Source organism: Penicillium solitum, assembly GCF_028829755.1.
Source record: "Penicillium solitum strain IBT 25940 chromosome Unknown utg000003l_segment0_segment0, whole genome shotgun sequence".
In the NCBI taxonomy this organism is placed as follows: Eukaryota; Fungi; Ascomycota; class Eurotiomycetes; order Eurotiales; family Aspergillaceae; genus Penicillium; species Penicillium solitum.
Window position 1 is genome coordinate 802,441 of NW_027072123.1, and position 24,543 is coordinate 826,983.

Sequence of the window (24,543 nt, forward strand, 5' to 3'; positions counted from 1 at the left end):
ATTAATTCAAAAAGTATTAGTATGATATAATTACAATACAGTAATTAATTATTATGAATTTTATGAAAAGTTATGCAAAAATGGGTTACTTATGGTTTTTTTGGGGCCCCAACAGAGCCCAGGAAAAACCGCAGTGCGGTTGGGGTTTGGCCGATTGTATACCGCACCCAACGCGGTTTGGGGGTTGGGGCGAAGGTTTGGCCCTAATTGCGGTTTATGGCGAAGTCTACTTATTCGCTTAATAAATCTATAATTACTGTTACCAGCCAATTCTTCAAAGTAAAGAGTGCATTAAACGAAAATACTAAGTACAAAGAAGAGAAGAAAGGAAGAAGAGAGGAGATAAGTCTGACAGGACCTTTGTGGGTCCTGGACGAATAACAAACAAACTATGCAAACATCCATCGAAGTCGGAATCCAACGGCAGAATCCTCCCTCGCACCTCTTCTAGATCGTAACATACTCCCCAACTAAAATTATATTTAGTCCCTAAATACTAGCTTATCATCGTCAATATAGTCTTCGAGAACTCGGTCCTCTTTATTAGTATCGAGCTATTCTTATAAACGTATAGAATTCTTATACTTTCCTCGGCGTATATTTTATATTACCGGTAGGTAGACTGCGACATCGCCCGTCCACGGTGGGCGGTGGGCTATTTGGATTTTCGAGTGCCCGTCCATGACACCTACGGCCCGTGGGCATGCCCATCGCGGGCATGCCCACTATGCCCACCATTGTATAAATTCTCCCAAAATGGACGTATAACTCGCTGACTTCGCATAATAAATAACTGTTATTTACACCTGTTTTGCCAACTCCACGTAAAATCGCAGTTTTAATCTACAACATCCATAAATTTTATTGAAATATCTAAGTATATGAAAAACTATAATATATATAATACGACTTGGAATATATTCCTTATTAAAATACACTATATTGTGTGGTATTTTTACTAACTTACTAAATCATGCTGTAACAATTTGAAGATATATATTCAAGATATATATATATAGTATGCCTTACTAGGCCTTGACAAGTCACGCGGTACCAAGCAAATTTTGGTAACGTTGCTCGGTGTCGCGGGGTACCGCGTGACTTTACGGATTTTGGTACCGTTACTCGGTCTCGGTACCGCATGGTGCTGCGGTACCAACGGTAGTCTCTACATAGTACCGTTCCTATATAATTTGCCAAGAAATTACCTATTTGGGTTGCATAAAATGCTGTGTAAGTCGATAAAATACTGTTTTTTACGAGTGTATGAGCTGTATCTCGACCCAAGTCTTCTATCTTCATGATCAGTGACCAGTATGAACATTCAAAACTAGACCTCTGCATAGCCCACAAATGGGCCCATACCCCCGGCCCAAAGCCCAACCCACAGTGGGCTATGGGCCCAATATTCAAAGCCCAACCCAACCCACAGCCCATTAATGGGGGCCCATAAGGCCCCCATCAAAGCCCATTTCTACGCACAAATACAGTCTTGGCATGCATAAAGTAGCTGATTAATAGCTGTATTTTACGCAAGTTCCAGCCTGTATATTCAGTATTATTATATTATCACCATCAGAAGTACAATATTGTAGGAATTGAGTAGATATTATACTGAATTCAACATCATGATGCCAGATTTCATACAAAATCACCCAAAAAAGATCCAATTTGACCATGAATTCATACTATTATAGCGTACTGAGTATCAGTATGAAGAGATATATATATTATCTAGATTGAACTAGGTGCATCTTTCTGTTGAAGTATAAAACCAAGTATCAAATTCATGTTTTGTAGGTTTACATGACTGAACTTTATACTGACGGATACCTATCTCTCCTTCTTTGTTTCTGCTTTTATAGATAGGTGATATTATAGCTGATCTCGAGGTAATAGAGGTTTAAAAATATATCCTAAGCCATCGGGTGAAATTTTTTGGATCATAATATTGCGAAATGGACCGGGAAATGGGCTGGGAATGGGCTATCTATGGGCTTTTGATGGGCTAAGCCCACTTAATATGCACGATGCAGCCAATCATATACGAGTATTATAATCATACGTTTCAATTCTGACTAGCACTATGATAAATCCTCTGTTTATTGCATCAATTTGCTGTTTAATGCTACTATCAAGATTCAAGAAGTGGCCTTTTGTAATGTATGACCTTGAAGCTATCCCCCTAAAGCCCTATATCCTTCCTACTATACATTTCATACTATACATCTTCATCTTTGAATCAATCTTCATTATTGAATCGTCAACTGATCATATCGCAAAGCCAGCAAACCGAGTTTGGATCATCTCAGTTCGACCCATTTGAACCTAACCTCGATACTATATCATTTACTACCTCTCACCAGGCATCCAGCAGCTACCACCGTAGTCGTTCATCGTTTCTTCAGCCGTCTGTTCCTTCGTCAATTGCCTTAGAAGCAGAACATTTTCAGTGCTTTCAACGAGTTGGTCCTAGTAGAATAGGCACTTATTTTCTTTTCGACGCGATAAATCACAGCAATTGGGTTGATTGGTAGTTACAGACCGACTATAGATCTACCAACACGATGATTCCATAGGACTCCCAGCATGGTTCTGCTTCGGAGACTTAGAAACAGTATAAACAAGTGGCGCATGTAGTTTCTAGGAGCCCGAAGGTGATATGCAAGCGTTACGGTCTTATCCTTAAGCATCCTTATGGCACTAAGAAACAAACTGGCAACGGTAAGAGTACTAAAAAGGTCAACCGTCATGGTACAACGACTATCACTCGTCATCTAGAAACTGCAGCTTATAAAAAAGCTACAGGGATACGGAAGCAAAAGGGGGTAATAAGAGGGTTTATTCAATCGGTATATACAGTCCTATCCTTCTTTCATACTACTTACTTATATCAATATCAATATAGGGTCATACCGAAGCGGAAGCATCTTTCTCACAAGAGGACTGGAACGATCAACTCCTACAATTCATTACCATCAACCGACTCCCATTCCGACTTATCGAAAACCCATCCTTTCGTCTCTTAATTTCGCAATCACAGTTAGCCCCAAGCCCTTTAGATATACCATACGCTACTACAATTCAACGTCGGCTATCTCTTCGTGTGAAAGAGCGGCAAAAGAATATACTTAGGATGCTACCGGAGCATACAAGGATCTCAATTGCATTAGATTGTTGGACATCTCCATTTGGGCAAGGATTTATAGCCATTACTGGCTATTTTATCGATACTGACTGGGTCTACCGCGAGGTGCTACTCGGTTTCAAACCCCTTCATAGAACACATTCCGGTGTGAACCTAAGTACAACTGTCATACAGACGGTTACTCAGCATAAAATTGAGGACCGGATATTTGGATTGACCACTAATAATACGTCGAATAATAAGACTCTGGTTAATACACTACAGCAATCTTTACTACAACAATCTTTATCTAATACACGGGATATCAACATCATCCGCATCCCCTGTCTTACGCATATGATCCAATTGAGTTTAAACCAGCTACTTGACCGTCTCAAAGCAGTCCCTCAGAATGAGACTACAGAAACCAAATGGACTAAGCAACAAGTTACTCTCGCAAGGGCGAATACAAAAAAACGGGATATCTCGCATACTTTGAAAAGAATACGAGCACTTACTATATACATCCGCGCTAGTCCTCAGCGCCGAGATTCATTTATCGCACTTCAACCTTCAGGGCAAGGGATTATACTTCTCCAAGATATAAAGACTCGGTGGAATTCAACATATCTTATGCTCCGGCGAGCCAAGAGACTCCGTATCTTTATCATACAATTCTGTGATCAGTTCAATAAGCAAGACTTCGCACTAGATGATAATCAATGGCGTCAGATTGACTATCTTCTTTGTCTTACAAAGCCATTCTTTGATTATATACTTACTCTCTCAAAGACACGAGATGTGACATCACATCTTGTCTTTGAGATCTATAATTTGCTATTTGAGCATATTGAACGATCAAAAAGACAATTGAAACGAAAGCGAGTTGTATAGAAGCAGCAGATACTTGCTTCTCTCGATACTAGCTAGTCAAAATTACGCGACTACTACAAGGAGACTAATAAAATGCGAGGGCATATCTATACAGTTTATACAATACTGTCGCCGGATAATAGATTCCAATTCTTTCTTTCTGATGACTGGTCCGACGCTAAAGAGCTACGGGATCAGTATCGAGTAGCATTCCAGGATACACTTACTCCAATCCAGGAACGTCTTAATAGTGCTAAGGGCCCGCAAGGGTCTTCTACATCGACACCAAGATCAGTTCTTCACAATCTTATTCGAAGCCAGAAATCTATCCCCAAGTCAAAGCCGGTTGTTGATAAAATAACGCAGTATCTTAATGGCAGTAGGTTGAATCCTTCCGATCACTTATCTAATAGATACTAATGTTGATATAGATATAACTGATTCGGAGCCGCTCTCATTCTAGAAAGAGAATGAATCTCGTTTCCCAGCTATCGCTTCACTTGCACGGGATTATCTTGCAATCCTAGCAACGGGTGCTGGTGTGGAACGTCTGTTTAATACTACGCGCGATATCTGCCATTATCGCCGCGGCTCTTTGAAATCGGGCACCATCGAAGAGCTAATGCTATACCTCTGTACATCTAAGTTTGACCTTGATGTACAGGAAGCGGAGGAATTGAAGCAGTTCTTTACTTCTAATGAGATCGACGCATTGATGGAAGAGAAGGATGAGACGCCGGATGATGTTGAGATTGATGAGATTAGTGATACTGAAGAACAGGGTGATCTATCTAGGGATTTGATAGATATTGATAACTATAGTCTTGACGGAGATGATGATGATGCTGCTGCACCACAATTACCGACTACTCATACTCAGCAGCGTACATCAGGGAGGAAGAGGATGCGAGTTGAGGATGATATGTATGAGCATTATTAATATAATTCAACCACCTAGCATCTATCACTTAATATCTTCTCAATCAATCATATAAGCTTATAAGAAGAAGATGGTTCATGTACGGCTTAGACGGTAATTGGAATACCCAAAAAAACCAGGGAAAAATGCATTACTTATGCAGCTGCGATACATTGGTATGTTTGTATTGTTTGATGAATAATGGGGGCCCATTATGGGCCGAAATGGGCCCTGTGGGCTTTCACTCTGGGCCCATAACCCACCGATGGGCTCGAAGGATGGGCCCAAAGCCCAACCCATTCGTGGGTTGGGTTGGGTTGGGCTATGGGCTTTGTGGGCTATGCAGAGGTCTATTCAAAACTACCTGTTTCTGCTTTGACAAAGTACCTGGACATACAATTATTGATATATATTGTTATTGCTTTCGTTCCATATCTATATTGTTCTTTCTATCTAGTGTTTGGGTATATATATTATTCTTTTAGACTGAGTGAAGTAATATTGATATAGAAATATATATCTAGAACGTTTTTAGGGTTTTATCCTTCGACTGTATTTCGTACTATATTGAGCTTCTATACTTCAGACCATATACTATATCCTGATTTATACTTATTATGTGAAGTTGTTGAATACTACTAGGTAAGTATAATTTCTGACCGCGGTCAGAGATTATAGGTGGAAGGTTAAGCACTATATATAGTAGTACTCACAGTAGTATAAATTTAATATATAATAGTAATTTCTGACTAAGGTCAGAAATCCAGTCTTTAACTAACGTTAGAAATTCAGTCTATACTATGTAGAATGGTTTAATGCTAACTTAGCTAAAACTTTCTACCTATAGACTAGGGGACTAGTATAGACCCTGAAAACCCCTATTCCTACGGTACTAAAGAAGGTACCGCGGGAGTACCGCGGTACTCCCGCGGTACTCCGGTGGGGTATATATAAGAATACGAGGGAACTACCCAATCAAAATATAACAATACTATATAGCTTAAGATCTATCATAACTATCATGTTTTATAAAGATAGATTTGATTATTACTAAATCCCGACTCCTTTTATTCTTATAGACTAGAGCTACCTGATTGTATGAGTGAGTATATTCCTTTAATCACTCCTTCTATTCCCTAAGTTGTCTATATACCACCTTTATTTCTATTACTTTAATATGTCAGATTTCCGGCCATTCTCTAAAGCTAGTCCCTCGTCTCAGGTATCATCATCTCAAATTAAGTTTCCTTATCGTTTTACCGATTTCGATCTTCTCTCCCAAAACCCCCTTACACCAGACCAATCAATCAGCTAACAAACACTAAATATTATTGATCACCCTACACTCAGTGTTTTAGAGTACGATACTCTAGTAACCACTACTCCTCTAATAACTCTTGAAAGAATTGGTAGCGGTCATAATAAAGAGTGGGTTCGGTATACAAAAATAAATAAGACACAATTCATTGAATGGTGGCGATATACCTCTAGGGCCCGATTGGAGCCTCTAGGCCGTAAGGTGAATTTTGAGGCTGAATACAAATCACAGTTATAGGAGCACTTTAATCAAGTTGCGCACTACCAAAGTGGCCACCCGATGGTTATATGTCGGAGGTATAGAAAGACCATACCTCACCTATCAGCAACTAGAACCCTTAGTTCGCTGAAAAAGCACTAGGAGAGTAAGTCCTATATTAGGGTAGGGACTAATATATCACTTCAATAAACCCTATATCAATCGCTACAATTTACAGTAAAGTATTTATCCTTAAATCAGATAATCAATATTCTAACTTCTTAGTCTGATTGCCCAACCCCCTAGAAGACAGCCTTTAATACCAACGACTGGGAGCGAATCTAGATCAATTTACTCGGAATGTGTTAACTTCCTTTCCAATTCCTCGCGCGGCTAGAGCTCCTTAAGTTCACCCGTTTCGCCCGTCTATCAAAGGAGATGCCTCCACTCCTTACACTAAAGACCGCACGACGTCGCCTTAAAACAATCGTCTAAACAGACCACCAAAAGGTGCTTTCCCGTCTTCTAACCGGGGCAAAGATCTCAATTGCTCTTGACTGTTAGACATCTCCATTCTAACAGGTATTTATAGCCATTACTAGCTACTTCCTTGATATCAATTGGGATTACTATAAGATTCTCCTCGGATTTCAACCAGTATATGGTCAGTATACTGGTAGTCATCTTAGTGAGATCCTTCAACAGGTACTCAATAAGTATAATATCATTGATCGAGTACTTACAGTAACCACCGATAACGCATCAAACAATAAGACACTAGTGGAAAGTCTCTACCAGTCAATTGAAGCATTAAACCTCCTAAATCATACACGTATTGTCCGGATCCTATGTCTTACTCATATGATTCAGCTAAGCTTAAAAGATCTTCTTGGACTGATGAAAATTAATCTAAAGAATGATATAGCCTATACTATATGGTCAGAGGAAGATCATGGTATTATGCTACAATAAATAAAGTCTGAAGAAGGTATTATCTATACCCTTACAAAGGTAAGCTATATTTTATATCTATGTCTTCTTTAAATATATCTAATCAATATAGATTCGTGCTTTCGCAGTCTTTATTAATGCTAGCCCTTAGCGAAGAGAGCTCTTTTTGAATCTTCAAGAGGCTGAGCTAAGGCTTACACCAATACAGGATGTCCGGACTCGCTAGAACTCTATATATCTGATGCTCCGACGCGTAAACCGCCTTTCTAAAGTATTCAACCAATACTGCTCAGTATACAACCAGTCTCAATTTCAACTCAGTATATAAGAGTGGCGACAAGTCGATTACCTTCTTTATATCACAAAGCCATTCTATATATGGACTGTTGGACTCTCTAAGATTAAGGATATGACTATTTCCTCAGTCTTTGAAGTATACAATGTACTATTCCGCCATTTTGAAGACGCCTAGCGTCTATTGGCTCGGAAGAGAGTCCCTTAGAAATAGGCTATGTTACGAGCTTTAAAAGCCGGTGAACAGAAACTCTCAGTCTACTACCATGATACTGAAGAAGCTTATAGATATCTTTATACGATAGGGACAATTCTTGCCCCGTCGTATAAGTTGGACTACTTTAAAGGTAACGACTAGGTTGGTGATGACCGGGATTAGTATCATGAGTATAAAAGCTCTCTACATTCCTACCTTGAAGAGTACTTCCAGGTTCAGCCGAATATATAGGCAGCGGATAAAGGTAAGGCTCCAGCTAGTACTGCAATGTCTAGTCTATTTGCCTAAGCTAAGCCAAGGAATCAGGCTCCAGCACTAGGAAAGATACGTTAGCAAGAGGAACTCTAAGGATATCTCAATCTTCGTATATATATCATCTACTGATCTTAAGTCTATAGCTAACTGATCATTCTAGGTACTGATAAAGATGATCCATGTCGATTCTGGAGACTCTATAAGAAGGAGTTCCTAACACTTACAGCGCTTACACGAGATATCTTCTCAATTCCTACTACTGGTGTATAGGCCTCGCCCTTACCCGTGGGTAGACGGGTTTTACCCGACCCATACCCATTTCTTGGCGGGTTTTGGGTTCAAAGTTCGGACCCAGGGTCGGGTACGGGTTTTGATATTAGACCCGTACCCAACCCGCGGGTTACCCACGGGTTGATAAACAATGCAAACATAGATAATCTTGTGATATACATAAATTGTGCATTTCTGTGCTGTATTTATATGTATTTGGCTTACAAGCGGTATACTTTTGAAGGAACTAGATTGAGTATGAACAGCTTCAATTGTATAACTAACTAATAAACTATAAACTGATCATCATGATGCCGTGGGCGCTTTCTAGATCTTCCAGAGACACGCTGTTGAGTCTCGGGTAGAGGAACCTCTTCCTCGTTGTCATCATTATATCCTTCAATATCCGGTTCAGATGTAACACTTTTTCTCCTCTTTCCAAGAACACGTTCTGAGAGACCTTGCGTTGCTGATTCAGCTTGAACAAAGAGTACAACCTCTTGCGTACCATCGCTGTTATCCTCCTCATTATCACTAATCGGCTCCACGGTATCTTCAAGTTGTTGGTTATCTTTCTCTTCATTCTCCACTTCTGTTTCCCCCTCAGAAAGATACTCTTTCCGAAAAGCAATTGTATCTTCCTCGATCTGAAATTCTGTTGTACAACGATACAACATAAGCTCCTGAATTGTTGTAGCACTCAGTGAACCTCGTCGATAGTGACAAACATCCCGAGCAGTATTAAATAGCCGCTCAACACCCGCGCCAGTGGCAGGGATCGAGAGAACATCACGCGCGAGCTTTGCAAGTGTGGGGAATGTAGCCTGGTTTTCCTTCCAGAATGTGCGTATTGCTACAGCAGGAGTAGTTGCTAATGTATATTTAGTAGCGAAATTTAGTAATTTGCAGAGAGAGCATACTTACTACTATCAAGATAACTTGCGAGCTCGTCCTGTTGAAAAGCTGGAGGTACCGGAAGGCCAATCATATGATCAAGATCTAGGCTTAAACTAAGCGTAGAAGGCTCTTGACTGCTACCGGTCTGTTCCTCCGATCGACGTTGCTTATACGGTTCAAAGTAGTCCATAAAGCTTTGCCGATATCTAGTAACCAACTCGGGGCCGCCGCCCCAGTCTTTACTCCGGAAGAACCGGAGTTTATACTGTGGAGCAAGCATTGTACCAATAGCGAAAAGATCACCATGGACATCCTCTGTCTTGCTGTAGTACTGTCTCAGCTTTTCTTCGGCCGCATGAAGAGCGGTAAGCATGAGCTTCTTCCAGGCTACGTTCTTCCTTGTAAGCTGTTTAATCGACTTCTCAAGATGATCAAAAAGCTTGTTGTAGATAGCAAAGATAAGATGGACAGTGACATCCTTTGTCTTTGATAGTGCAGTCGTGAACCGGAAGAATGGCTGTGTGATCAAGAGTAGATAATCAATCTGGCGCCATTGCTCTTGATCAAGCTGGAGGTAAGGATGGCCATACTTCGAACAAAACTCATCTAAGGTAGATTGCAGTCGTTTAGCACGGCGAAGCATTAAGAACGTCGAATTCCATCGCGTACGGACGTCCTGTATTGGAACAAGGGCTTTAGAGCTTGTCTGAAGACTACAGAAAGCTTCACGGCGCTGTGGACTCGCGTTAATAAAAACGGCTAAGCTTCGAAGCTAAAACCAGGTTAGAATTAGATCTTCTATAACTCTTAGAGGAGCAAACCTTATTAAGAGTGTCAATGATCTCCCGCTTCTGATGCCTAGAACGAACTGATTGCTCCTGGCAGTCAGTCCATTCGACTTGAGTAGTGTTGTTCTTTGGCTCTGCCTTCATCTGACCGAGAAGTTGCTTCAAACTTAGTTGGATAACATGGGCCATGCATGGAACTCGAACAATTGCTGTGTTATCGCCAAGGTTAAGGGACTGGACCGTTTCTTGGATGCTTGCTACCAAGGTGTTGTTATTTGATGCATTATCGGTAGTGATTGTAAGCACTCGATCGGTTAAATTGTACTTCTGTAGAAGCTGTAATAGAACAGCACTAAAGTTGACACCAGAGTGTGTTCCACTAAGTGGCTCAAACCCAAGAAGTAGCTCACGGTAGTTCCAGTCCGTATCGATAAAATATCCAGTGACTGCCATAAATGCCTGCTGGAAAGGAGATGTCCAACAGTCAAGGGCAATTGAAATCTTTCCATCTTGAGGTAAGCTTTCTAGTATACTCTGATGGCGTTCGATCACTGTGGTGCGTAGTCGGCTCCGTGCTACCTTTGCAGATAGAATATTAAGCTTCTTTGGGGCTTTTTGGGCCATAGTAATAATATCCTGGAATCCTGGGTGCTCTAAGAGCTGGAAAGGTACTCTTGATTCAGTGATAAATCGAAGAAGACATTGTTCCCATTTTTCTTGGCTGAATAGGGTCTCGGTAGAAAGGGATGGCGCCTATAGAAGTAGTTAAAATCAGCGTATTTCTTAATAAGGAACAAGTAGGCTATTATACCGCTTGGATAAATTGCCTCAAATCTTGGCTTCTTGGCTTTTTGCTACAGCTTGCAGCATGTTTCTTCATCGTTGAAGTTCCATCCCCAAGCCCTGAATGGTTGAGAAGAGCTCTGCAATACTTACACATCACTTTTGGTTCCCCATTAGTAGCCTTAGACACTTGATCAAAGTGATTCCAAACATCAGAAGAGTGTCGTGAATCCCAACGCAAGCGCTTTCTTCTTCCAAAGTCTGTTTGTAGCCACCATTGTACAAATTCAATTGTCATTGCTTTAGAGTACACCACATATAGATTGACACGGTCGGGTCGAATAGTCTCGAGGCTAGATGGAACAGGAGGTGAAAATAATCCTGGTTGAATAGAATCGGAATCGATGACTGAGCTTGCGACGTATGGAAATGTTCGTTGGCTCACAGATAGATCAGGGGTGAGATCGTCTGATGGGAGAAGTTGAAGGTTATTTGGCAGTGGTAGGTCTAAATCATATGAAGATGATCCGTAAGCATCAGTGAATTGAGACATCTAGTAAGATACCAATAGACGAGCACTTGGGTAAGGATTGTGAGAACTTTGGAAGACTTACAAAAAAAATCCTAGTGTGTGGACATTGATTCTGGGGCCTCGCGAAACCCTGCTCTTCTAGATGAAAAAGATGATAGATCAATAAAGGCCCACATAGGTAGAAAAAAGCTATACTGATTGGCTTACGGCTTACATGAATAATGGGTAACCCGTGGGTTACCCGCCAAGAACCCGTAAATCTATGGGTAACCTATGGGTAACCCGCTGGAAGCCTTGTAGCGATTAGTTGACCAAGTCCATGGTTGGGTAGAGGTCCTAAGTTAAGACGCAGCAAAGGTAAAAGAGCACTTGGTTAGATTACTTATAGATAAATGAATGTATAGCGACCATTCTGAGACCAAACGATTATGTTCAGTTCTAAAAATTGTGATTTTACAATTCATATTGTCTATGCAGAAAATGTTCCAACTATACTTCATGTTTATATATATATTTCCGCACTCCTAAGAACCGTTTCAACTAACTTTGATTTTTACAACCACGATAATGTCATGAAGTCCTTAAAATCAAAATGCAATCTGTTACCATCATTTATTGATTTGAAAACAAGGCAATTTCTCAATATTACGTAGGAGAAAAGACATTCATGACCAAAAGTTAAAGAGGTGACCGGAACACATGTAAATAACAGTATTTTATTATGGTTAATCAGCAGTTTTATACATTTTCGCATGAACTAATTGGGAGATTTATGCTATAATGGGTTCTTGGCGGGTACCCATGGGTACCCGCCAAGAACCCACGGGTTTTACGGGTATGGGTTTTGGGTCTTGGGTATAAACCCAACCCGTGGGTACGGGTCCTGAAGTTGGACCCAAACCCGACCCAAAGCGAGGTCTACTGGTGTAGGTGTAGAGCGCTTATTTAGCTCCGCTCGTAATATCTGTCATTACCGACGGGGGTCTCTTAATACAAGGACTATCTAGGATCTAATGATATTTCGTTGTTTAACCCGATTTGATATAGAAAGTTCCGAACCTCAGCTTTCTACAGGAAGTGAAGATCCAACTGAACGATTGGAGGCTGATAAAGAAGAAGAAGAACGGCTCCTTGATTATGATGTAACTCCAATTAGTGATGATGAAGAGGAAGGTGATAGTGAAAATGATATACAGCTGGAACATACTATACAGCCTAGCCCTAATAAACAGGATAACGATGCTGATAGTACTGAGGATGACTCGACTAAACTCCCATTACCGAGAGTCCTAATTCCTCAAGCACAGGTTTCTGACAGCCAGCGTCCCCAGAGAGAACGGAAGCGCCGTAGAGATGAGAATGAATATATATATACAAAGAAGCAGAAGTAGACTTTAGAATGAAGATTGCTGAGATTATTAAATTATGTGTATTGGAACTATTTGCGATTTAAAGATTTGCGATTTGAAGCTGTAAGCTAAATACCCAAAAATACAGAGATTTTCTACATAACTTGTGCAAATCACGGGATTTGATAAATTTAGCTGTGTTTGCACTGTTTACAGTACCGCGGTACTACCGTCGCGGTACCACGACACCGGACCAGAGCATTGGTACCGCCAAGCTTAGTACCGTAGAGACCGGAGTAGACCCTTAGTCACGGCACGTTACTGGTACCGCGGTACTGGTACCGCGTGACTTGTCAAGGCCTAATTGTGACTCACTCAATATCGCCGCCATAAGTATTGAAGTCATCTATATTGTCACAAGACAATATAGCATCATTTGGAGGCAAAACCTCTCTTATAATTGCCTCCCAACTAGCTATATAAGGAATCAACATTTCCTACTAGCTGGTATGTTAATTAAGAACAATATGAACAATCGACTTGCCTTTTGCTTACTACTATTGCCTATTCAGCTAAGTATAACCTCTCTCTTACACCTTATATAAACCTATTATATAAGATATAAGGCTTACCTAATATTACTTCCCCATATAATATTATAACCTACTGTTAGGCTATAATATATTATCTGCGTGAGTGCTAACACGGAGCCTATATTAATTCCAATCTAAGATGTTCGGATACGATAGAATTTAATATTTTTGATGCTTAACCGGGCTAAGAAGCTCTAGCTATTCTATGATTAGTATTGTACTGATTATTAATATCTTTATTTTAAGCTCGATCTAGAAGAGTGTAGACTTCGGCAGAACCCATTTTATAACCCATTCTTGGCATGCCAAGGACCCATCGGAACCCATCGGAACCCAAAATACATAAAACCTGCACAAAACCTGCATAAATATACCTAATTAGGCAGGTCTTGGCATTTTTATGCCTAAACTTTAATTTTGGGTTCTTGGCATTGGGTTTTGGGTCGAAGGTTTCGACCCAAAATGGGTTTTGCCGAAGTCTAGAAGAGTGGCGTTAAGTCGAGTATCTTCTTTTTCTGATAAAGCCCTTCTTTGATTTCACGATAATGCTGTTAAAGATAAAGGATATTACTGTATATAATATCTACAGTATCTATAATAAGCTTTTCTCCTATCTTGATATAGCCGAGGCGAAGCTTAAGAATAAAGGTGTGATCTAGAAGAAACGGATGTTGCGGGCACTCTAAATAGTAAAGAAAAAGCTCTCTAAGTACTATACTGCTACCGACTACGAGCCTTATGGTGATATCTATGCTCTAGTAATAATCTTCTCTCTATTAAAGAAGCTCCGGTACTTTTCCTCGACTGATTGGTAGGGTGATATTGATTATATGAATCGTTATTAAGAGGTCCTAAGCCGAGAGTTTGATCGATATAGGAAGATGCTTACCTATGATACCAATGACCTAGTAGTACTAGAGACTTCTAGAGTAGCTATTGATGAGAATGATGACTGTGATCTTGATACTACTTGTGCATCCTAGAACCAGCTATTGGAAGGGCTTGTAAAACTAGATAACGACGAGATTGTACGATATCTTGCTCGTGGAATTGAGTGATAGAAACCTCGACTTTTCTAGAAGGAATATAAGAGGAGCTTCCCGACCCTAGCTAGGATGGTAAGGGACATTCTATCTATCCCTGCTAGTAATGCTAGTGTTGAACGACTATTTAACTGTACTCGTGATATCTGTTATTACCGTCGTAGTTAATTGAAGCCGAGTATAATCCGTGGCCTAATGCTATATCAGTTTGCTACTAACTTTGATCTTCGGTAAGAGGAGCTAGGGATTATCAAAGAGTATCTATCCTAAGGTAAAGCTGCTTTGCTAGATCAAACCCGGAGATCATTACTATAGCTTGAGGTCTTGGAGCCTATTAGTGATAACGAGGAGGAGGATTAAGAGACTGGACTCGAGGCTACCTAGTATACTGAGAGCGGTGATAATGACTCGGATGATGATAGTGCTGAGCGACGTAGACGGGCAAAAGGAAAACAACCTCAAAAACGACTATACGAGGCTGTTGAAGAGGATGATGAGCTTCTAGAGATACCGGTCGATAGGAGTATGCTAGGCCGTTTAGGGCGGATTCGAAAATAGCTAAGGTTACTAGATGGCTTCCAGTTAGATCTATAAATAGCAAATAGGGCCTAGAAGATTCAAATTTATAAACCCCCTAAAAAATGTATAGACTGAATTTCTGACCGTGGTTAGAGATTCCAATTGTATACTACTGTGAGTAGAATAGTACTTGACCTTCTACCTATAATTTCTGACCGAGGTTAGAAATTATACTTACGGTTTACCTAGTGATATTCAATAACCTCGAGTACCAAGTATTACATCAAAAATATATAGGAATGTATAATAATAATACATACCCCTTGAGGTCACGAGTCTAGGCGTGTTTGTATTGTTTGATATCCATTGGATATCCGCAGATATCTAATGGATATGAGGTCTATATCCAAATCCGTAAGGCTGCGGATCTTGGATATCAAAAAATATCCATATCCGCAGTTTGCGGATATGGATTGTGGATATCCGCGGATATTGTGGATCGTGCCGCAGTCTACTTAGGATCTAGGTCCTAATCACTTATTGAAAAGAACTCTATCTTACTCGATAGCGCTAGGATCGTCCTAATTATATAGAGATTACCTTCGATACTATCTATCTCGGCGTAGTATTTCTTTAGTTTCTCTTTTGTAGTATCGAGGGAGGAAAGTATTAACTGTTTTTAGGGAACCTTCTTTCGACGAAGCTAACCTATCGATCTTTTAAGATAATCGAAGAGCTTATTATAAATCCTAAAGATAAGGTAGATACTTGAGTCTTTAGTATAACAAACTAGCGTAGTAAGCGTAAAAAAGGGCTGAAGAATATAAAGTAGATAGTCAATCTGTCGCCACCCCTCTGCACTTAATATAAAATAATGTTAATTATAGTCGGAATAGAACTTATTGAATACGATATAAAGCCTCTTCGCCTATCGGAGTATTAGAAATATCGAATTCTACCGTATACGAATATCCTAGATTAGAAGAAGCTATAGCGTATTACTAGGCTAGGTATTTAGGAATAGACCTGGCAGTGACCCTCCGGGTGGTCCATGATCTTGGACCCTCCACCCGCCCCTCCGAGGGTCGCTTGCGGGTGACCCTCCACGACCCGCAGCGACCCTCGGGTGCATAAATTCATAGCGCTAAGCCTAATTAAAGTGGATAAATCTGCTTACCTATCTTAATAAATTACTGTTTTTTACTTATGTATTGGCATTAGGAGGCAGTTATGGTCCCTCACTTCTAAGATTCGTATCAACTCACGTTCAAAAAATAGATTAAAAGCTTTAAGTACTATACAAATGTAGATTCAAAATAAAATCAGCCTAAAACAGTATAGAATTAGTGGTTGATATTATATAGAAGAGAATGTGCTGGTATTATGTGTGGATATATATATTTACTCTATGTATATACCTTCCAGTTTGTATCTTATAGTTTCGATTTTATTTTTCTATAGTAAAAGCCTATATTTCACCCTTTTTTTAAATAGTATAGTGCTACGACCGGATGAATTACCCTATATCTTATTTTGATCTTTATAATTAAAATGTTATATAGGCTTTATATACTAACTTGATGTACTGTCTATTTTCTGACCTCGGTCAGAAATATAGGGTGTAGAAGGCTTTATCTAATGATTTAATATACTATCAATTTTCTGACCGAGGTTAGAAATATAGGGTATAGAAGGCTTTATATAATAACTAGACACACTACTAGCTTTCTGATAGGGGTCAGAAAAGTGAGGTTTAGCTAAGGAGATAGGGTAGACCCCGAAATAGTTGAAAGGGGAGGTTTACTATAGGTTACTACGGGTCGCTGAGGTTCGTTAATGGTCTAAACGAGGGTCGCTGAGGGTCGCTAAGGGTCGCTGAGGTTCGTTAAGGGTCTAAACGAGGGTCGCTGAGGGTCGCTGAGGGTCGCCGAGGTTCGTTGAGGGTCTAAACGAGGGTCGCTAAGGGTGACCCTTATAAACTAACCAATAGTAATTGTTATGATAGGTTGAGAGATCAACTTCGTAAATTGTATATGTTAGTCCTCTATACTTTAATTATAGAAAGTAATTTACTATAAGTACTCTCTACTCCTTACTATATTCATGTTTATATATCTATATTGAATATATCCTAATTTTCTGACGCTTATGCTTCCTCAATATACGAGGGGGCACCGTTAGACGCTCTTTAATATATTCTTCCTACCGATACACTATTTACGACCCCTTACGCGTCGGAAAGTTAATAAACCTTAATATCGGCACACGATAGTTATCCGTTCCCTCTAAGCTCTCCGCAACGTCTACCTCTACCTCCTTGTCTTACGATAATTAACCCCGACCGTATCAATTCCTTCGCCCTATACTGTGATATAATGAGTAAGGAATTCGTTGAATGGTGGCTTTAGACAGAATTCGGGAAGTCTAAGCGCGTTAACTAGGACGCGCGCTATTAAGTACTATGCTAGGATAGTTTTGAGTAAGTGGCGAATACTAAGGATGGGAAACCAGGTGTAATGTGCAAGTAATGTCGGAAGGTCCTTGATTATCTAGCAGCTGCTCATACCGGCACCTTATCTATGAATAAGCATAGGAAGGGGATCAATTGTGCTAGATCTGCATTAGGAAGACCGAATATTAGGAATTTACTAGAGAAAGCTATATGTTATATTTTTATATATTATCTTATTTACTAACTTGTCTATAGGCAGTAAATGTACCGGCTCCTATCTTCTCGTAGGATATTTGGGAGTAGAAGCTACTGAATCTTATCACTATGTTATATCTTCCATTTTTGTTCCTTAAACACTAGGAGTTTGCCGATATAATCAAATACGTACGCCTTACTCTAGCTATGCTAACTATTCCCTCGCGACGAACTATCCGTGAGCGGTTAAAGGCATTTATCAATAAATACTAAGAAAGGCTCCTCTAGAGTCTACTACTAAATAGAAGGCTTTCCCTTACACTAGACTGTTGGATATCACTATTCTAGTAGGCGTTTATGGCAGTAACGGGCTACTTTCTTAACGAAGATTGGGAATACCGAGAGGTTCTCCTTAGTTTTGAGCCACTCTCTAGTATATATTCTAGATCGTATCTTAGTAAGGTTGTTACCCGTATATTATAAAGGTATAATATTCTTGATCGAGTACTCGCAATCACTACCGATAATACCTTAAACAATATAACACTGGTTTAGGCTGTAAACGACTTAGTAAGGACGATCCAATTGAGTACTGATTCTACGATTATCCGTATATCTTATATTGCTTATATTATCCAAATTAGCCTTATAGATCTACTTAGTAAGATAAAGGCTTCTCTAAGTAATAATACTGCTGAGTTATACTGGTCTAATGATCGTGTAAGGGTACTACGTATATGTTAAAGAAAGTATGAGATCGTAGATACACTTAATAAGGTAGGCTATATTCTAAATATTACTTCTATATATTAATATCTCTTCTAGGTTCGGAATCTTACTATTTATATTAACGTAAGCCTATAGCGGCGGGATATATTTTATACTCTCTAGGATAAAGAGCCTAAACTTGTTCCAATCTAAGATATTAGGATACGGTAGAATTCAACTTTTCTGATGCTTTGGCGAGCGAAGAGACTATAACTAGTATTCGATACCTTCTACTCGTAGTACGAGCAGCCTCACTTTGCGTTAAGTCTAGGAGAATGGAGGTAGATTGAATATCTACTCTTTATCCTTAAACTATTCTATAAGTTTATAAGTCTTATATCTAAGACTAAAGACTTGAGTATTTACCTTATCTTTAGTATATATAATCGCCTTTTTGACTACCTTAAGAAGGCTATTACTATACTTAGACGGAAGAAGGTTCCTTAGAAACAGCTTATATAATCTGCCCTCGAAGCCGCGTTAGAGAAGCTTTCGAAATACTATAAAGATACAGATAGTATCGAGGGGTATCTTTATGCTATTGGTATAATTTTGTCTCTATCTCAAAAGCTTTAGTTCTTCTCGTTAAAGGAATGGGAATCTGAGAATCCTAACGAAGCTAGTTAGAAGGATATTTACTGAGGTAGTCTTAAGACTTAAGTTGAGCGCTATAAGGAGCGGCTTAATATTGGGGAAAGTCAGTTATCGCTAAGTGGTCTTCTATCTAGGGTTAGGATATCCGAGCTTAAATCTGCGTTAGAGATGAATGACTCCTAGTAGTCTATCGCTCTATAGGAGGATAAGCTAACTTAATATCTTTAGTCCGGTAAGTCTAACTACCTATCTTAAAGCTTTATATCGAACTAATATTAATATATATCTAGCACCGTAGCGTTTATTATCTCGTACTTTCTAGAAAGAAAACTAATATAAATGGCCTATTCTTTTATGTATTATACGTGATATTATGTCTATTCTAGCCACTGGTACAGGCGTAGAGCGACTGTTTAACTCTACGCGTGATATTTATTATTACCGGCGAGGTTCACTTAAGCCGAAGACAATCTAGGATATCATAATATTTATATATATAATAAGGTTTGATCTATAGGAGAATCAGCGGCTGATTCTCTAGGAGTACCTATCTTCCTAGGAGATTGCAGCTTCGATAGAGGTAAGTAGTATAGAGACCGTATCGTTTGAACTAATTAGTGATACTGAGGAAGATATGGTTGAACAAACTCAGTCCCGACTAACTTTATAACTATCATCTAATACTATACTTGGGAGGAGATAAAGAAGTGGCTCACTAAGTGAAGGTAATGATATACAAACCAATCCTAAGGATGGTATAGATAAAGATAGTGAAATTCCTCTCCCTCGATCGTCTGGAAGAGTTCGGAAGGTATCAAAAAGGCTCAATAGATATGTAGTAGATAGAAACTAGGTTTAAGAATATATATTAGAAGTTGTCGTAACAATATATCACTAAATTAATTGCTCAATAAGTTCAGGCATGTAATCAGGTTACTTAAAATTACAGAGGAAATCTGCATAAATTATACATGTCACGAGATTTGCCTGTTTGTACTGTTTGACGACCCTTAGGGTCACCCGCGGGTCACTGCCAGGTCTATTTAGGAAGGCTTCCTTACGTTGAGGGCTTCCGTTGATATAAACTGTAAGACCTCGGACCTATTAGGAATTAGAATAGTTAGTATTATTAAATTATAATTTATGATTTATAAATAGAAGTATACCTTATTTAGAGTATCGGCGATCTTATATTTCTACTAGCGCGTACGAAGTAAACGTATACGATTATTAGACCATTCTGTCTTGGCGTTATTATTCTTTAGCGAAGCCTTGATTTTACTAAGCAAATCAACTAGACTTAATTGAATAATATACGTAAGGTAGGGCACTTAGATAATCGTAGATTCCGTCTTTATATGTAGCTTCTTGATTAAATTATTCACTGCTACGATAAGTATCTTATTGTTAGACGTATTATTAGTTGTTACCGCGAGCACTTGGTTAGCGATTTGGTGCTTTTGTAGGATCTAGAGAACTACGTCCCTAAGGTTCACGCTAGTATAAGATCTAGAAATTGGCTTAAACCTAAGTAGGATCTTACGATACTCCTATTCCTAGTCTAGGAAGTATCCTATAATAGCTATAAATACGTACTTAAATAGGGATGTCTAGTAGTTAAGCGTAATCGACATTTTTGTACTAGATAGGAGCTGTTATAGTATCTCTTATTGATACTCTGTAACGAAACCCTAGAGGCGGTCGCGAATCACCTTTCTTGATAGAACGCTCGGTGATATAGGTGCTAGCCGTACGTAGGAAATAAGGTTATGGAATTCTTAGTACTCGATGAAGAGGAAGGGTAAATATGATATAGTGATTAGGTTTAGAATCTTCTGTTCCTATATTTGTTAGGTAAAGAGAGGCGCTAGTCTTCTCTCGGCCTAAAATATAGTGAATTCATTATTAATATTAATATTAAATATAGGCTATTTCGAATATACCGCGTCGCTGAGTAGTTACTAGATATTACCCTTCTTCGTAATTCGCTGTCGATACCTTAGCCTATTAAGATACTTCTGTATCGATAAGTTTCCAGTATAATTTATAGCTAGATACGTAAGAACTATACGGCACCGATTATATATAACGCCAGGCTTTCTATCTTTAGTATATACAACTTATTAAAACCTAGTCCAGTAGTCTACGCGACAGCTAACCTCCTAGTTTAGCCGCTTTTTCTTACTAAAATCGGTTTAAAGCCACTAGTTAACGAATTCCGCGGATATATCGGTAGTAAAGACGATATACTCGTTAATACTATCTAGCTTAATTCGCGTAAGGGTATCTAGGGCCCGAGGTCCTACACGAGATCGGACTTAGTTGTCTAGAAGGTCTGGAAGGTCTAGAACTGAATCAAACTAGCTTTCGCGTTAGGATAGCGTATCGTTAGGGGTAAGGTATTGTAGCGCGTCTAGAGGTAACCCTTCGAAGCTAGATAATACGTAGCCGTAGCCGTCGGTAATCTAAGATATAATAACTCTAGTAAACCAGTGTAACTTAGTGAAGATAATAAGGAACTTACTAGTTATTCTATAGAAGTTACGGGGTCTTCTTAGGGTATCTATTTATCCCTATTCTATAATGCTCAAATTGATATATCAACTTTTATAAGCCCTATCTATATCTGATTCGCTAGTATAGTAGATCACTATAGAAACGAACCTCAATAAACCTCAACTAACCTTAACGAACCTTAATAGACCTTATCGAACCTCAACGAATCTCAACAAACCTTAACGAGAACCTTAATATAGGAAAAATAGAATGTCTAAGTCTAATAATTAGGACATTTGAACCGGATTCACGGTATATCTAAATCAATTAATCTAAATTCTAAAAGACAAAGTGATAGAAGAGGATATAACGGTTTAAATAATATTAAAATAAGGGGAATTGAACTACATCTTTATAGTTTTCTTAAAGAACAGTAGTTCTACTAATAAAGATATATATACTTTACAATGTCTGCGATATATATATCCATAACTTTATATACCATTTTATCGATAACCTCTATTAACAACCTACTACGTCGATATTATCGAATATTACCTATAATTTGTAGGTAACCACGCCTCCTATTTACTTTTCAATGAATATATCTTTATAATTTATTATGTTAATAAAGTATTTAGTGGAAAGTCTATTGGTTAACGAAACAGCTGTAAAAAATAGAGATGAATCATCAATTTTATCCAGCTAAAAGAGGAAAGGCGTTAAGAAATTATGTATATGTAGGTTCATGCGGGTCGATGGAGGTTGAACCTCAAAGAACCTCTGGAGGTTAATGGGCGGTTGGAGGTTAGTAAGGTTGGAACCTCACCTCTTGAGGTGAGGTTCGAGGTTCCGGGGTAGGGACCCATGCGGAGGTTCAAAGCCAGGTCTAGATTCGATCCTCCAATTTTTGGGCTGAAAAGGCATGTTTAATAGTAGTAAATTGAGTGTAAAAATGGTGGGTAGGCGAGGTTTTGCATTCAACTCGTTTTTGCATTTAACCCGTGCGGCCCAACTCCCCGGTGGGAGTTGGGCCGTGCGTTGGGTCGAGTATAGCTTTATTAATAGAGATAATCTTAGCCGGTAGCTCTAATTTACGACGATCTTTATCCTTTAGAGATAGATCGTATTGGTCCTATACTTTATAAGTAATTATAATTACTTTAATATATAGGAGCTATAAATTCTATAACTCTATATCCTTTAATATAAATTACTAGTTTATCGTAAGCTCTATATATAGAGTCGCTATAAAGGAAAGACTTAACTATATATCGTACCCTAAATAAACTCTTAACTCGAGTAATCTATATATAGATATCGAAGATATAATTATCTATATAAGGACTATTTTCGCGAATCTAAATCGATATACTAAAGCTTATACTATATACTATAAACTAATAATAAAGCGGAAGGATAGCTTTACTGATTTCCTTACTAAATTTATATAGCTTACTAAAGAAGCTACTATAATTAAAGAAAACCGGAAATATAATTTATACTCGAAGCTACTATACCTACTATAGAGTTAGATTATATAGGTAGTTAATTAGGATACTATAACCTTTAAAGTTCTCTTAGACTTACTAGAGTATATCTTACGAGATTAATCTTTAGTAGGAGGCGAAGATAACTTCTCATATATAATCTACTACTACTTTTAGCGGTAGTATAGGAATAGGAACGACTACGAAGTTAATATATACTTCTTATATAAAATATAAAGAAAGCTCTAATCCTAGTAGACTCTCGAATTCTAAACGAGATACCTTAATAAGAGAAGGTCGATACTTTAACTATAAGGAATAAGAATATATAATCTATAAATATCTAAAGAAGCAGCTAATTAGTACCGTTACTATAGCTTACCCTTCTCCTTATATTATTAAACTTAACGATAATAAAGATAATAATTAGGGAAAAGCCGATATCTAGGTTAAGTCTCCTACCTAGGTAGATAGAAGGTATTACTATACTCGCTAAATTTATATAAGTTAATTAAAGGTCCTAGAGATAGATAGTTTAGTTTGTAGTACTAGACTAATATATAATAGATACTCTTTTTCTATTTTAGCGTTTAGTAATACTAGAGTAGATAGATACGTATTCTTAAACCGAGGATTAAATATACTTCCTAGTAAACGATTTAGATTAAAAGTAGAGAGTATTAGATAGGAATATCCTGTCTAAAGATTTAACGGAAAGCTTAGTAAGCTAATAATATATATTACTTTCTTTATAATATATATAGATAGTAGAGTATAGTAATAAGTTCCGATACTAATTACTAATCTCGGAAAATATAATATAATTTTTAGAAAATAGTTTATAGATTATAATATTTTATTAGACTATAGTCGATATCGAATAATCTAGCTAGATAAGAAGACACTCTTTAATAATATATTAAGTAAGATAGTAGTACCGATATCTATTACTATTCTTTAGAAACTAAAGCTAAACCCTAATTATTAAGCTAATACTAACCGATAAGACTGTCTTTTCGGCTAAAGGAAATTAAAGATAAAGGACGATTATCGGCGTACTTATAAATACTAGTATAGATACTAATAGGTTAAAGAATAAAGAAAGATAAACCGGAACCTAAATGATAAAGGTAAGATAATAACTTCGAAAATTCGACGTTAAGAAGAAGCACTACTATTAATTAATATTAGTACTATTAGTAGTATAGGATTTAATCGTTTATATAAATAAGGAAAGGTTAATAAAGAGACTAAAATCTTCTCTATCTCGCTCTATAAAATCGATTATATTATTAATATTAAGAGTATTTAAATCCGAGATATAGAGATCGAAGAGATTAAAAAGACGCTTCTAAAGGAGTACTATAAACTTATAGAAATATTTTTAAAGAAGTTAGATAAATTACCGCCTTATAGGCCTAGGGTCAATTATAATATTATACTTAAAGTAGAAGCGTAGCTTAGATATTCTCCCCTCTATAAGCTATTATTAGAGGAATTAAAGGTAGTAAAGAAGTATATTCTTAAGAACTTATAAAAGGGTTTTATTATCCAAGTTCCTCTCTATATACCTCGCCGATCTTAATAGTAAAGAAGCTAGGTAGAGGATTATATTTCTATAT

The 24,543-nt window shown here is 38.2% G+C and overlaps 1 protein-coding gene across 1 annotated transcript; it reads right to left on the reverse strand.

Moving 5' to 3' along the window:
• Positions 1–8,706: 8,706 nt before the first annotated feature.
• On the reverse strand, positions 8,707–10,731 carry N7455_004223 (uncharacterized protein; the record flags this gene model as incomplete). Its single annotated transcript, XM_065604711.1, has 3 exons — positions 8,707–9,293; positions 9,347–10,091; positions 10,141–10,731. 3 exons carry the CDS (start codon positions 10,729–10,731, stop codon positions 8,707–8,709), a joined length of 1,923 nt encoding a protein of 640 aa, XP_065461611.1.
• Positions 10,732–24,543: the final 13,812 nt, after the last annotated feature.